Source organism: Cydia fagiglandana, chromosome 8, assembly GCF_963556715.1.
Source record: "Cydia fagiglandana chromosome 8, ilCydFagi1.1, whole genome shotgun sequence".
Lineage (NCBI taxonomy): Eukaryota > Metazoa > Arthropoda > Insecta > Lepidoptera > Tortricidae > Cydia > Cydia fagiglandana.
In genome coordinates this window covers 19,220,359-19,235,082 of record NC_085939.1, presented here as the reverse complement: position 1 = coordinate 19,235,082, position 14,724 = coordinate 19,220,359, and the positions used below count along the sequence as shown (strand labels likewise).

The following is a 14,724-nucleotide window of genomic DNA, read 5'->3' as shown; positions in this document are numbered from 1 at the left end:
CATGTCGTCGCATCACTAATTCTGGTGACGTGCGTGAAATTTCTCGATACGTGGCTGGTTGACGTCTAGTGTTTCGCTACGTTCTCTCACGCAAGCTTGCATTTACCTCCGGAATTGGTGCTTCAACGCAGTTTTCTAACTAGAACTCTGTTAAATCTAATTACTCAATAAGTAAGTTTCTATTTAAAAGTGATATTCAGTGACCGTTCTCCTAAACATTTTCTAAATAGGTGTACTAATTTTCAGAAAATGGATCAGATCGCTAAATTCGTTGAGCCTGGCAAGCAGTTCGCTAAGGATTCTATCAGACTGGTCAGGAGGTGCACGAAGCCCGACAGGAAAGGTACGTCCTGATATTCATGTTATTTTCTCTCATAGAAGGTAGATTGGAAAGTAAGATATAGATATAACTGTAAAATGTAACACAACGGCTGTGGAGTGGACTAGGCTTCGATGCCAATTTAGAAAGAAAGCCCGTTATAGTCTGTGCAATTATTATTCACAAACAAGTATAAATTTGGCATTTGTCCATAATAATTGTAAATAATACTTAGTTAAGATTAGTATTTATATAGGTAGTATTCATTAATTTTACATGCATTTGTCAATGTAACTAGGTACGAGAGAAGTATGTATGAGAGTTATTTTTTTTGCATATTTCTTGGCATAAAACTTACAAGAATATAGTTTGTCTTGATCCAATTTCATGATTGTTTGTATTACTTAGCCTCGTGCCGCCCAATGTACATTAGTATGTACACTCAGTTTCGATGGAATTTCAACCTTAATTAAAAAGAAAGTAGGTAGCATTTCATTTGACTCGTAAAATTATCGAACAAATGAAAATGAACCCAATTGAAAATACAACAAGATTCTAATTGCCTTGGCTATAATCTTGTATGGTGGGCGGCACGAGGTTAGTGCTATAGTGAGTTATGGAACTATAATAGTTCTATATCTCTTATTGCCAATACCAACTTAGTAATTTAAAGAATTGCAAAGATTTTAAGTTGGGCAATGAATTGTAACCATAAATCTGAAAGTTAAAGTCAATTTTGGCCTAACACGGTGTGGTAACTAAGGGTACAGCCCAATATCAACCTTTATGTATTCCAATAAGGTTCACAATGACGTGCTACACACGATAGGCGTGGCATTCAAAGGCATGAACACAGAGGGCCTACCGCAATCCACGCTCGACTTGTTGTTTCCCTGTCACACTTAAGTACGTATTTACAAGTACAACAGAGAGGCAACACGTCGAACGTGGTTCGCTGTTGGCCCTCAGACTCGATGTTTATGTATTGCAGCAATAAAAATTCCTTGTAATATTGATGGTAATTTTATACTAAACTTCCATATTTTCTCTTTCCAGAATTCCAAAAGATTGCCATCGCGACAGCCATCGGTTTCTGCATCATGGGTTTCATCGGTTTCTTCGTGAAGCTTATACACATCCCTATTAACAACATCATTGTCGGATCATAAACTCCTAGTTTTAGTTTAGAAGTAATTCTCATTCGGAGGTGGACGGGACTTACTCCAGGAAGTCTAAAAGTGTGACCAAGAGGCCAAGGGGGAGCATGAGGCAGCAGCATTACATAAAATGTTTGGTATGCCCCTCCTCCCCTCCGCTAGACTTTCGGCGAAATGAATTTGCCCCACAGTTGGTCCATTGACTGACAACGCTTTTAAGTTTATCACAATGATGTTGCGAACACACTCTCAATGTGACCGTTTTCGTAACGCTAGCTTACTACTAAATGAGCGCTTTTCGCGAGCGGTGTGCGTCAAATGTTGATGCACCTTAAAAATCATGTTTATTGTTGTCTTTTACACTCCATAAAATACCAATATTATTAGAAAGTTACAATTATTTGAAATCATAAACATTCCATAATCATTTACATTAAACTAAATTTTAATTATAAATGAATGGTAATTAGACTAAGTTCTGTCCACCTCCACTCTTACAATTAAGGCCCGGACACTAAGTTAAAGCATCCCATTATTTTCATTTTATATTTTAAATTGAATGAATAAATTATTCGACTTCTTATAATGGCTTTCACTTAACGGGTTCACTTAAATTTAAAGTCTTTTATTGTATATGTAAGTATGTAGTCACTAATATGTTATACACAACGAAGGCCGCAAAAATATGTGACGCGCTCTTATTGCACTACATATTTTTGCCGCCTTCGTTCTGTAGCATATAGCTGGTGACTGTACCTATGGCTTATCTCTTTAACAGATTGTAGTAGAATTTTAAGGTCTAGGAAAAAATTGTGTCACGTGTTTGACAGCTCGAGTAGATGGCGCTTTGTACACTACACCCTATAAAACAGTCCCCCCCCCCCCCCCCCCGTCTGTCTGTGTATTGGTATGTATGTTCGCGATAAACTCAAAAACTATTGAACGGACTTTCTTGCGGTTTTCTCATATTAATAGAGGTTATTCTTGAGGAAGGTTTAGGTGTATAATTTCATAATTTGTTATGGTTTTGTGTATTTAACCCGTGCGAAGCCGGGGCGGGTCACTAGTAGCCATCAATGAAACTTCGTACAAAAGTAGGAATTTTGATTGGCCACGATAAATTATAGGTATACATATAGAAGGGAAAGGTTTTAAAAAATGGGCATATTGAAAACAAAACAACTTTTATTATATTAAATAAAAACAATACATTTAACAATCTAAATTAAACTAGTCCAATTCAAATTATTGAGATAATATTATAAAACGCATTTAAACCTGTATAAAATAAGACTTTGTACCTACATCAATTTAACACTAACCAAATAAGTAACAAAAAATAAAAATAACTAATGTTGTTATTAATTGAATCGTTTTGAATGTCGCAAAACGAAATAAAAGTAATCAGATAAATAATATTACTTAAACAACATACTATTTTTGTATGTAGATTACATCAGAACATAATCATTGTCTGCAGTGTTACTTTTACCACTGGTAGTTTGTAATTTCTTTTATAATTTCCAAAAATATAGCTAAAAAAACATTCTGGTAATGAACAGTAACAAAAAATAAAAGTAACTATGTTACTATAATTAATTATGTTGAAATAATTATTGAAAATTAATTCATAATTTTGCTAAGATTGTCTAATGTGAGTAATGTGTTACCGAAGTAAATTTTGTAAGTTCCAAATAACACATTCACTGCCAGCGACCCGCTAGGCGGGTTCACTGTTCGGGGCATTTTTTCCGTATTATTGGCTAGCACGCGCTGGCACTGAATGTGTTAATTTACTAATATACTGAAAGTACAGCTTGGCAAAAAAAACTAGAAATTAAAAAGTGGCAACACTGTAGTGTCGTCCCTTTTAAACCAATTTATATAAGAAAATGGGACGACACTACAGTGTTGCCACTTTTTAATTTCTACTCTTTTTTGCCAAGCTGTAGAACACATTATCAAACTGCACAACGGGACTTAATCGCGTATTTAAGTTTTAAGATCACCGAAGGACGTTATTCCGTTCCAGTCACCTGGCGTTTATAAAATAGATTGCAGTTGTGGTAGTTCCTATATCGGAGAAACTAAGCGCACCATAGCAGAAAGAGTTAAGGAACATATCGCAGCTGTCAAAAATCGTCAGGTCAACAAGTCTGCGGTGGCTGAGCATTTGCTGGAGTCAGGACCAAACCACTGGATTGAGCTGCATAACCCTAAAATCCTCTCCACGGATCGCCATTTCTACAGTAGAAAAGTGCGGGAAGCCATTGAAATCAAAAAACATTGCAATTTTAATCGGGACGAGGGTTTTAAGATCTCATCCACATGGAATCCAGTCATTAGTAAATGTAAGCGGAAACGAATATCGACAGTCGATAAATCGAATATCGTTAGTGTTGTGTGTCGACAGAGTGACATCCCTAGTGCGCAAAACGTTCAAACTGATAAACAAGACCAAGTGCGGGTAGTTCGAAAAACTCGCGCGGCTAGAAGATGTTGATGTCAACTTGAGCCAGTCTTCTCCGAGACCACGGGGACAACGCCGTCCTCGAAACGTCGGAGGTAAATCTTAAAACTTAAATACGCGATTAAGTCCCGTTGTGCAGTTTGATAATGTTTAATAATCGTGAAAGTTTAAATCTGTAGAACACACACCAAACTTGTGACCCCCTTCACACTCGCGCGAAGCCGCGAACGCACACGAGTGTGGAGCGGGCTTGTCAGTAGAAAAAGGCGTGACAATCAAATTTTCAATGGGAAGAACCTATCGCGCCTACTTTTTTAAAATATGCCGCCCTTTTCTACTGACAAGGTCGTTGTGCCAGAGTATCTTATACATTACAAAAACATTATTGTGGTTTTTTAATGAGGTGTATGTAGAACCCAGGTACGGGTACTTCGGATAGAGGTTTGAAGTCTGCGTATAAGCTGTGCGTGTTGCCAGGGCCGAACGCGTCCTTCAATATTTGCGTGAACTTTTCTAGTTTGTGCGGGTAGTAGCAGAGGCGGAAGTCGCTGAAAAAAAAAACAGAAATTTTAATCTGTGACAGAACGTTGGTGACCCCTTCTGTCAATAACGTTTATTTGCGTTGGAACCACAAAACAAAGCAGAGCGCGGCGCGTTAATTCTTTCTTCCGTGGTTGGAACTATTAGCCTTCTTGTAAAATAAATAAAAACCGGCCAAGTGCGAGTTGAACTCGCGGACCAAGGGTTCCATACCATTACGCAAAAAACGGCAAAATAATCACGTTTTTTGTATGGGAGCCTCTTTTATTTATTATATTCTGTTTTTAGTATTTGTTGTTATAGCGGCAACAGAAATACATCATGTGTAAAAATTTCAACTGCCTAGCTATCACGCTTCATGAGATACAGCATGGTGACAGACAGACCGATGGACGGACAGCGGAGTCTTAGTAATAGGGTCCCGTTTTAACCTTTTTGGTTCAGAATCCTAAAAAGAAGCAATTCCCCACAGTGGGACGATCATTGGCTGATGATGATGATAGCATCACTAAGTCAAATATACCTACCTACCTACCTACACACGAAAGACAAAAGTACCTAATGTTCTCTTACATTTATAAGTGTACAAATAAATGTAACGAGCCTCAGTCCCGGTTGTGACTTAGGTAGGTCGTAGGTATATATATCTAGGTAGGTATATCACGTAATACCAGGTCAAGACCGTATACAGATGCCTAGTTTTTGTCTGTACCAAAAATGCGCACAATTAGGTATTTAGCCAAAGATTTTAGGCACAATATAATTCAAAAGATAAATCTATGTAATCCAGCGAATTGCAAGCTTGGAGCTTACCTTCGGTCCTCGCCGCCTTGGGAGCCCCCGATGCAGTAATCCAGGGTGACGAGCTGCGGCTTGCCCCCCACCACCAGCACTGACGTTTTGATGTCCACTGGGTACTTGCACTGAAAAGCATGAATTTGACCATTACGAACAAGTATTATTATGTGTTCATTCGTTTTCGTTAATTTTGTAAGTACCTACTGAGAGCCGATAATAGTTAGGTACTTTACTACAACTTTTCACGGTTTTGTATTAGTTAGATCAAGGGTTTATAAGATTTTATTTTTGTCGTATGGCATTTACATTACACTACTGTAAGATTAAAACACGTTTACTCGAAACTATCGAAACGGTCCAATTAATTGACAGTAGTTAACAGTGTAAACTAAGCATTTATAAGATAGGGAATATATTTCCCACAATGATTTTGAACATTATTTGAAAGTGATAGGGTTCATTTTGCAGGATTTCGGACAGCTAGTTTCACATTGCACAAGGCGCATTGTGACTTAAAAATAAAACACCTAATAGCACCGAAGCGAAGTTCTGACTCAAAAATTATCAATATAATTATAAATCACCGTCAATCGGTGATTACATTTTTTAACAGTGCCCCACACAACATAAGCAGCTGATAACAAAAAGGTGCATTAACCTACTTACATTATAATAAATAGATTGTCCCGGCGTGGCTCCGCTATCGATCATAGCGTCATAATTCCTATGGTCAATGAACAGCAGTCCCCCCGGCTTGAGACACTTGGCGAAGTTCTCTAGCGCTCGCTTCTGGACGCGCTGGTCGCCGTATTCGTCCAGTAAGTGGGCGAACGAGTTGCCGAGGCAGATTATATTTTTTAACAGTGCCCCACACAATTAAAAAGGTGCATTAACCTACTTACATTATAATAAATAGAATGTCCCGGCGTGGCCCCGCTATCGATCATAGCATCATAATTCCTATGGTCAATGAAAAGCAGTCCCCCCGGCTTGAGACACTTGGCGAAGTTCTCTAACGCTCGCTTCTGGACGCGCTGGTCGCCGTATTCGTCCAGTAAGTGGGCGAACGAGTTGCCGAGACAGATGACGGCGTCGAATGAGGCTCCGGGGAGGAAGGTCTGCACGTCGGAGTGGAGGGTCTCCCAGTTGGCTTCCTCGATTACTGGAAATATAATGTAGTTAGAGTGAGAATTAGCCACCAAGCTACGTAAACATTTGTTGTCGGTAACGCAAGAGACCAAGTTAGTAAAACAATATGATTTCAGGTGTTGCGAGTAGGCGAATTTTTACAGTAACAAAGTGTAAAAAATTTGTAAAAAATATATTTATATAATAATTCAGGGGACAAAAAATGAATGAAGTTCAAAAGTTAATTTTGTAACATTCGGTATTATATCTAACTACCTTCTCTACATTTCTACAGTGAATATAGAGTTCAATTACTATCACATTATGGGTGCGGCCATAGGGGAAAAGTGGGATAAATGCCTCAGTTTAAGCGTTTTGTGCAAGCGGTAGGTCTATTATTTTAATTTTAATGTAAACTTCGTCGATGAAAACTTAAACCATGACTATAATTTGTTTTTTTTTTATATCTTATAAAACGCAGACACTATAAGCGCCACTTGCACCATCCCACCAACACGGGGTTAATCGGTTAGACCGTTAACCCAGTATCAAATGGTTCTAGTAAACATGGTGACTCCGTTAAACCGGTTAATAACCCCAGGTTAGTGGAATGTTGCAAGTGGCGCTAATGGCTCCTCTACACGATGGCCCAGCGCCGGCCACTTCAAGAGACGCAGCCATGCGGTAGAATGAGATAGCAATATCACTTGCTTCCCCCTAACGCATAAATGCGTCCCTTGGAGTGGCGCTAAAGGGTTGATAATAAAACAAAGTACATACTCCACTTATCGAACCTAGGGTCCTTTCTCTTCTCCCAGCGCGCCTTGAGAGCGTGCTTCAACATCTTGTCGGAGGCGTCCACGGAGACCACCTCGAAGCCCTCGTTCACGAGCATCATTGAGTCAATCCTGAAACCGTTGTGGCGTGTCAATACCTAACTCAGTTTATCTAAGCCCCCCCCCCCCCCCACATCTAGCGTCTTTCGAGCGTCGGCGTCTACAACTCTATGGCCGAACGTCAACGCAACTGCCGAAAGTCAGATACCGGCACCGGCCACTGAAATATGAAACCTAAATACAGGTCTATGGCATGGCTGTGTGACTGTCATACACCGCTGTAAGGCCCCCCCCACATCTAGCGTCTTTCGAGCGTCGGCGTCTGCAAATGTATGGCCGCGCTCGACGCAACGTCGACGCAACTGCGCAGCGACGTCTTTTTCCATAGGGTTGACCAGACGCCGACAGACGCCGACGCTCGAAAGACGCTAGATGTGGGGGGGGGGGGGCTAAGATCTGCTTATACAAGCTAACACAACGTTATATAAAGTGCCTGTGTTGTCATTCTCAATCAAAGCCACATAACCTCAAGCGACGGTAAACCATAGAACATTTATTGCGAACCATGGTAGAGTTACACCAAGAAAAGTCTGCAGCGATTTTGGTAGTTTGGTGGTTTTATTTATACGTCATAATTTCTTAGAAGATTGAGGATTGAAATGACACTTGCACTGCGTGGGCTATCAATATCGAATCTAGTTAGAGGGCATTTTCATTTAACTTGGTACTTTAAAGCGCGACTTAAGTCATGTTTCAGTAACGTCTAACCGTTACATTCCTGACAAAATGTATGGGTTTTGACATTGACCGTCAGTTTTGTAACGATTGCTAACCGGCCGTTAAAGGTGCACAGTTAAGTGAAAACGCCCTAGAACTTAAGCTTACAATAATGACAACTCTACAGATGTGTCTTAAGATGATTTAATTATTTTAAAACCAGCATGGTTTTGATGAGTGACCCAGGAGACATATAACCATGGTAACCTGCATGCGCCTACACCAGTGGTTCTTAACCTTTCCAGTCCGGTCGCCCCTATGACTAACTAGGGAACCTGATTTTACCCCTCCTCCCAATGGTAATAAAAAATAAAACGGGGGTAATTACCCCTAGGTTAGGAACCACTGGCCTACACTATACGCTCTAACGACTTTAGTTTGCTTCAGAGTTCGCTTACCATCAAACAGACTGTACACGATAAACAGACGTGAAATGTATAATATCATTTACGTCATCATTTCTATAAAATATACGAAAAGCAAGCATGTATGTTATGATGAATAATGCTCGACCTATGATGTGATCCGAGGGTTATTAAGTTATTATCTATATATTTACATCATATTAATTAATAATATTTGTGAGGATTTATCTCTTGTTATTAACATTTTGGATCGACGTCTATCTTATTGCCATGCTGACGCCGTTATCTAGGAATAGCTCTACTCACGAACTTGGATGCAAATAAATATCTCTATATTTTTACCTACCTACCTATTTGTATATTTCACTACATTCGTGTATGCACGGCGGTGGCTAAAAAATAATTGCATGCCCGTTGCCAGGGAGGTTTTGGGATTATACTGAGCAACTTTTACAATAGGACCAACCCCAAAATCGCGAAAAAAAATGTATCCTTTCATAGAAAATGGACCAACCAAAATGTATAAAACAGCCAATTATTTTTTTCTCGTTAAAATGGGGTTGGTCCCATAAATAGTAAAAATTGCTCAGTATAATCCCAAAACCTCCCTGGCAACGGGAATGCAGTTATTTTTTTGCCACCCTGTGTAAATAGGTAGGCCTAACCTATATTTAACATCGGAAAAAGCGTGTTATGATTTTAGATAAAACATTGAAAAACTAATCGACCCTCCACCATTACAAAGAATGGGGCGCCTTCAGTGGCGTAGCTAGGGGGGGGGGGCGGTCCGCCCCGGGTGTCACCCATTTAGGGGTGACACCCGACCGTGAACATCAGTAGTGCCACCTATAAAAATTCGTAAAATGAAAGCGATGGAGTAAATCCTGAGCTATTTAACAAAAATTACAATTACTCTTTTTAAATATATATTACAATTTTGATTGAATTTTGGGATGACACACCACCACAATTTCCACAATTTCCGTACCGGGTGCCACCCATGCTAGCTACGCCACTGACCCCAGGCAGCTAGTATATGCTGTTATAGAACGCAAGGCGCGCCCTGAATTTCAGGCTTCGCCAGATCTTTTTGCCTAAGTACCTACATATATCGAAAGTGACGTTATCTGAAAGTGACTAATATCGAAAATAAAGTCCTCTAAAAGTGACCTACCTCGAGACTTGTTTAAGATTGTGACTAAACAATCTACTCCGCCTAAAGGGTTTGAAATACACTCATACCTAACACAACCTCTCAGTCGTTATGAAATTAAACGACGTTTTTGATCTCAGAGGGCCTATCCTATGGCCGTTCGACGCGTTGCCTCCCTGTCACACTTACGTACCAATTTACAAGTGTTACAGAGAGGTAACATGTCGGACGTGAGTCGCGATAGGCCCTATGATCAGTAATCGGACTTACCCAGTGCCGCATGCGGCGTCCAATATTTTCTTGCATCCATTGGCTCGCAGCAGTCCAATCAAGAAGTCCTTATAGTTCTGGGTCCTCTGGTTGCTGTCTCCCACGAACTTCTTCCAGACCCTGGCCGCCTTGCCGTCGGCGTACTGATCCATCACACCCTCGGAGGGGATCCCCTCCGAGCGGGGGTGGAACACCTTGTCGGCCATTGTTGAACCCTGAAAGAAAAAAATATTTAAAGAGGTTGATGCGGATTTTTTTGCATAGAGGGTGGCGGGGGTAGGTACACTGATGTGCCGTAGCAAATTCTACCAAATTAAGTTATATACCAACATTGTGAAATTTCCCCGTTGAACAAGTTTAAAAACTTGTCATATTTTAAATATCTTAAGAACGGGTCACTCACGTATTTTAAGTCGAAAAACGCTCGACATGATTTAAAATACGTGAGTGACCCGTTCTTAAGATATTTAATATGTCTGTGTCTCACGGAAGTTTTGTTGTCATATTTTTGAGAACTTTTCAAACTTTTTAATAAACTTTACGTAACTTACAGTGGTGGGGTAAGATGTGAAAAAACGGGCTGTCAATTATTATGAAATGAGGATAGTCTTTTCAACAGGGCTTATTTCTATATGAACACTATACAAAAAATAAGCCCTTTTGAAAATACACTCTTCAAATACTTTCGCTCACAATGTAAAAATTACACAGCGAAATATTCGTCTTTATAATTTCTAACGAACCTATGATCGTCGATCTGTTGCTATCTTCTGGCTCTATAAACTGATAATATACCTACGAATAAGTAGGTACCTAATTTTGCTCTTGCTTATCAGCTCAATCAGTTTGCTATTCAAGTTTTGTTTATCTGTTTATTTTACATTTCCGCAAGTCACTTTTAATTGAATAGTTATTACATTTTATTTTAAATAATTTAGCACATTACGACTGGTACAAATCCCAAACTAACTTGTTAAATTTTAACTTACCAGAGTCCACTAAAATGGCTAAAACCTTTCAACCAATCAGTTTATCTCGTTTCACTTAATTTTTCACTAAATCAACGTTGGTTAAACATTTTTTGTATAACATAAAAAAAATAGCTATTTCCGAAATTCTCGCCTCGCGAAATTTTTTAACATGTTTTTAACACTTACCGTATGAATCGTATGATGCAATATCAGTCAACTGACGCCGTCACCTCGGGACTGCCGCCGCCACAATGAGATGCCTGTGTTCGGTTGACTCGGTTCACAGTTGTTTTTCTTGCGTGCTGTATAATGGCTCTTCCCGTGGCTTTGCTTATAAAAAATACGAGAGCCATCCGTAAGGAGATTTCGCATAGATTTTGTTTTTTTTTAATATAATGTAGGTCCCATCTAATTATTTGACACCTAAAGCAACTTTCTTTAAAAGGTACAAGTAGAAATATTTACACATTTTTTTAAATAAATTAATCTCGTTTAAAAATACCTATCGATCGCATTATACTGACTTGGTTTTGAACCACTTCTTTAGAACAAAATTTTTACACATCAGAGTTGAACAAACAAACAATTTAATATAGTATGTACTCGTAGTATTATCTAAACATATGAGTAGATGACTTGCAAGTTGAGTTTTTATCATCATAAGTTTCCTCACTTGATCAGTTTGCAATCTCAATCAGTATGCCATAGGGTCTTCCCTGATCAATCGACGCGCATTCGGCAAAAGACGATAGGAAAAAGCTTTATGTCTGCGCAATAAGAGCGAAAAAGCCGTCGACGCGTCGGCTGGCGCCGGCCGATGCGAGCCGAGCCGAACGACAACATTTTCGCTCTTATTGCGCAGACATAAAGCTTTTTCCTATCGTCTTTTGCCGAATGCGCGCCGATATATCTGGGGAGACCCTTGGAGTTGTATACATAAAGTGACGTAGGCAAGTTCATATAAAGTAAGACTCTCCAAAAATGGTTACATATATCTGACTCTACCTTAGAGATATGCAAGTCCAGGGAAACTTTAGTTGATGGAAATTTCAGAAAAATTTACGGGAAATAAAAAAAGTGTGCGATTGTTCCGAAATTTTTCTAAATGGGAATTTCGCAATTTTGATAATTTTCCGATGCAACATCAGTAGGGAGTGCAATCCGGACTGGTTTTGAATCCGGCCGGATCCGGCCGGATTTTGGCCTCAATCCGGCGGATCCGGCCGGATCCGGCCGGATTGTTGTTGCGAATAAAAAATTCATCAAGTCACGTATTTTATCATGTTTTTAGCGTTATATGCGAAGTTAAGGATATTTTTTAATAGATTAATAAAACGGGTGTCTTAACAGGAGACCTAGGCTCTCCGAAACATGTCGCGCGAGTGACTAAAAACAAGTGAGTCTAAACCGTAAATTATTCAATGTTAGTATGTCTCACAACAGTTTAATTCGATGACGGCTGTTTTAAGTTTCAAAAATCAACGTTTTCATTACTTAACCACAAATAAAATCTTCTTTTTCTCTTAAAATATCTATAGCCCAACCCACATTTCCAACAAAAAGGTGCTCTCAATTCAACCATTTTAGTTTTAGCAAACAAAATCAATAAACGTGTTTACCTATACAAGTACATTTAGTAGCATTATAATAACAAAATAACATATAAATAATAATAATAAATAAATATTATAGGACATTTTTACACAAATTGACTAAGCCCCACGGTAAGCTCAAGAAAGCTTGTGTTTTTGGTACTCAGACAACGATATATAATATACAAATACTTAAAATTAAATACATAGAAAGCAACCATGACTCAGGAACAAATATCTGTGCTCATCACACAAATAATTGTCCTTACCGGGATTCGAAAACCCAGGATCGCGGCTCCACAGGCAGGATCACTACCCACTGGCTAGGTCAGACCGGTCGTCAAAAGTCAACATATATTTCTCTATTTAATTTTATAAATATTTATTCATTATATTTTAAATGCAGGTAACACTTATTATAAGTACAAAATAAAACGAAAGAACATGTACATTAAATTACAATGTAACAACATAATAAATTGAATATAAACCAATCCAGTACTTACGGTGCACGGAAATCTCACAACACATATTTCGTCGGCTAGAAGACTGGCGTCAACTAACAAACAAGTTGTTGTGTTGCTGTTTGCGAGCGAGAAAATTCGAATACTGGCGAGAACTTTTAAATTTTAGCAGTGTTTTAAGCTGTTATTTTATATTTTAGCGCTTTATTTCACTTTACCGGATCCGGGACCGGATCCGGTGAATTTTGCCGGATCCGGTATCATGAAAAATGTGCCGGATCCGGCCGGATTACCGGATCCGCCGGACCGGATTGCAATCCCTAAACATCAGTCTACTCCACCTATATTCAAGAGCGATAGGAAGCAAAATTTAAGATTAATTTTTTAAGGTTATGGTTCTAAAACATTACAGTTGTTGACCCAGACGCAGTGTACACAATTAAACGTCAAACTTCTAATATGTAATTATGAGTATTATGATTATGACGTATAAATAACACTTGCACTGCGTGTGCTATCAAAATCGCCGCAGACTTGGCTTGGTCTAACTCTAGTTTAGTCTCCGTGGAGCCAGTGAAACAGTAAGTATGAATTAATGAAGTTTAGTTAGTCTATGCTATGCCATTATCTATGACAATAGTTATTTGTTTTACTAGGGGGCAAAGTTGTTGTTTAACCGCTCGTGCTAATAATTGATACCCGAGCAAGCGAAAGATTCCAAAATTGAACCACGAGCGTAGCGAGTGGTTCGAAAAATGGAATCTTGAGCGTTGCGAGGGTTTCAAAGCACGAGGGTTAAACAAAATTTGCCCCCGAGTGAAACACAAATTTTTTTACCACACCAACCCGAAGCAAATATTAAATGTAAAATATCAAACAAAATCAAACCAAATCAAATGCAAATGAATGTTATTAAATATTTATCATCCAAAATCATCATTTAAAAGTCAATTCTACTAGCAAACATAAGAAATCAACTCAAAATTTGCATTTGATTACTTTGCCTCACATGTGGATAAAATGCAACTTTGCTATTCGTTTTTGAAGTGCAAAGTAATTCTTTCCGAGCTGGTGTGGTGAAAAGTTTTTGTCACTTGTACAAACAACAACACTCCTGTAAATCGGTGGACCTTATTACAAAAGGCATAAGGTCTACCAAAAACAGTTAACAGCGAGGGTGATGTTACTTATCTAAAGTCACTATCATATACCCCAAACTCTAATAGTAATGGCATATCCCTTTGACCGCCTCAGGCCATAGCCGACACAGGTTAGAAAATAGAATGTACCTTATCACATTGCAATAAAGTCTACTTTTGTGTCTTGTATAAAATGATGTGACGCTCTTGTTTCCCCGCGTCTACGCGACGCGTTGATGAAGATCTACCAATCAGGGAAAAGTAAAATATGCAAAATGTGAATACCCATTCAGCGTTGAAGCTATTTTCCTGTATCATAATGAGTACGTACTTGTAATGCCGTATGAAGTATAGTTTGTTGTTAGCAGTTAAACGTGTAATTAACTTTCAGTAAATATTCTGTGCAACTGAGCCGTGACATAACAGTTTTCTTGGCTATCGCTACGCACCGTACGTTTAATCAAATGAAACGAGCAAATTTATATTTGCCACCAAGCTAGACTATAATTCTTCGTAATAGAGTTCACTTTAGAACTGTTTTTGCTGTATCTTTGCCTGATTGTTGTTGGAACGTGCGATTCTCTATGAACTGCTGATAATATATGCTAAATGCGATAAAAAAACCGGTAGCGACCGGTTGTATTTTATAAGTTATGCCCATATAGGCTTATTTAGTTTTGCTTAATTGAACAATTCGGAGATTGGGTGCAAACAAGAATGAAAAGAATACTACTTATAGGATTTT

At 38.8% G+C, this 14,724-nt stretch overlaps 2 protein-coding genes across 2 annotated transcripts; one reads left to right on the top strand and one right to left on the bottom strand.

Moving 5' to 3' along the window:
• The first annotated feature begins 16 nt into the window (after positions 1 to 16).
• Positions 17 to 2,055, top strand: LOC134667075 (protein transport protein Sec61 subunit gamma). Its single transcript, XM_063524369.1, has 3 exons — positions 17 to 171; positions 247 to 343; positions 1,376 to 2,055. Exons 2-3 carry the CDS (start codon positions 250 to 252, stop codon positions 1,486 to 1,488), a joined length of 207 nt encoding a protein of 68 aa, XP_063380439.1. The 5' UTR covers positions 17 to 171; positions 247 to 249; the 3' UTR covers positions 1,489 to 2,055.
• A 2,191-nt stretch (positions 2,056 to 4,246) lies between these two features.
• On the bottom strand, positions 4,247 to 11,106 carry LOC134666725 (glycine N-methyltransferase). Its single transcript, XM_063523968.1, has 6 exons — positions 10,971 to 11,106; positions 9,814 to 10,028; positions 7,193 to 7,320; positions 6,187 to 6,446; positions 5,300 to 5,409; positions 4,247 to 4,494 (listed from the first exon to the last, which is right to left on the bottom strand). The coding sequence occupies exons 2-6, from the start codon at positions 10,017 to 10,019 to the stop codon at positions 4,329 to 4,331; spliced, it is 870 nt and encodes a 289-aa protein (XP_063380038.1). The 5' UTR covers positions 10,020 to 10,028; positions 10,971 to 11,106; the 3' UTR covers positions 4,247 to 4,328.
• Between the last annotated feature and the right edge of the window lie 3,618 nt (positions 11,107 to 14,724).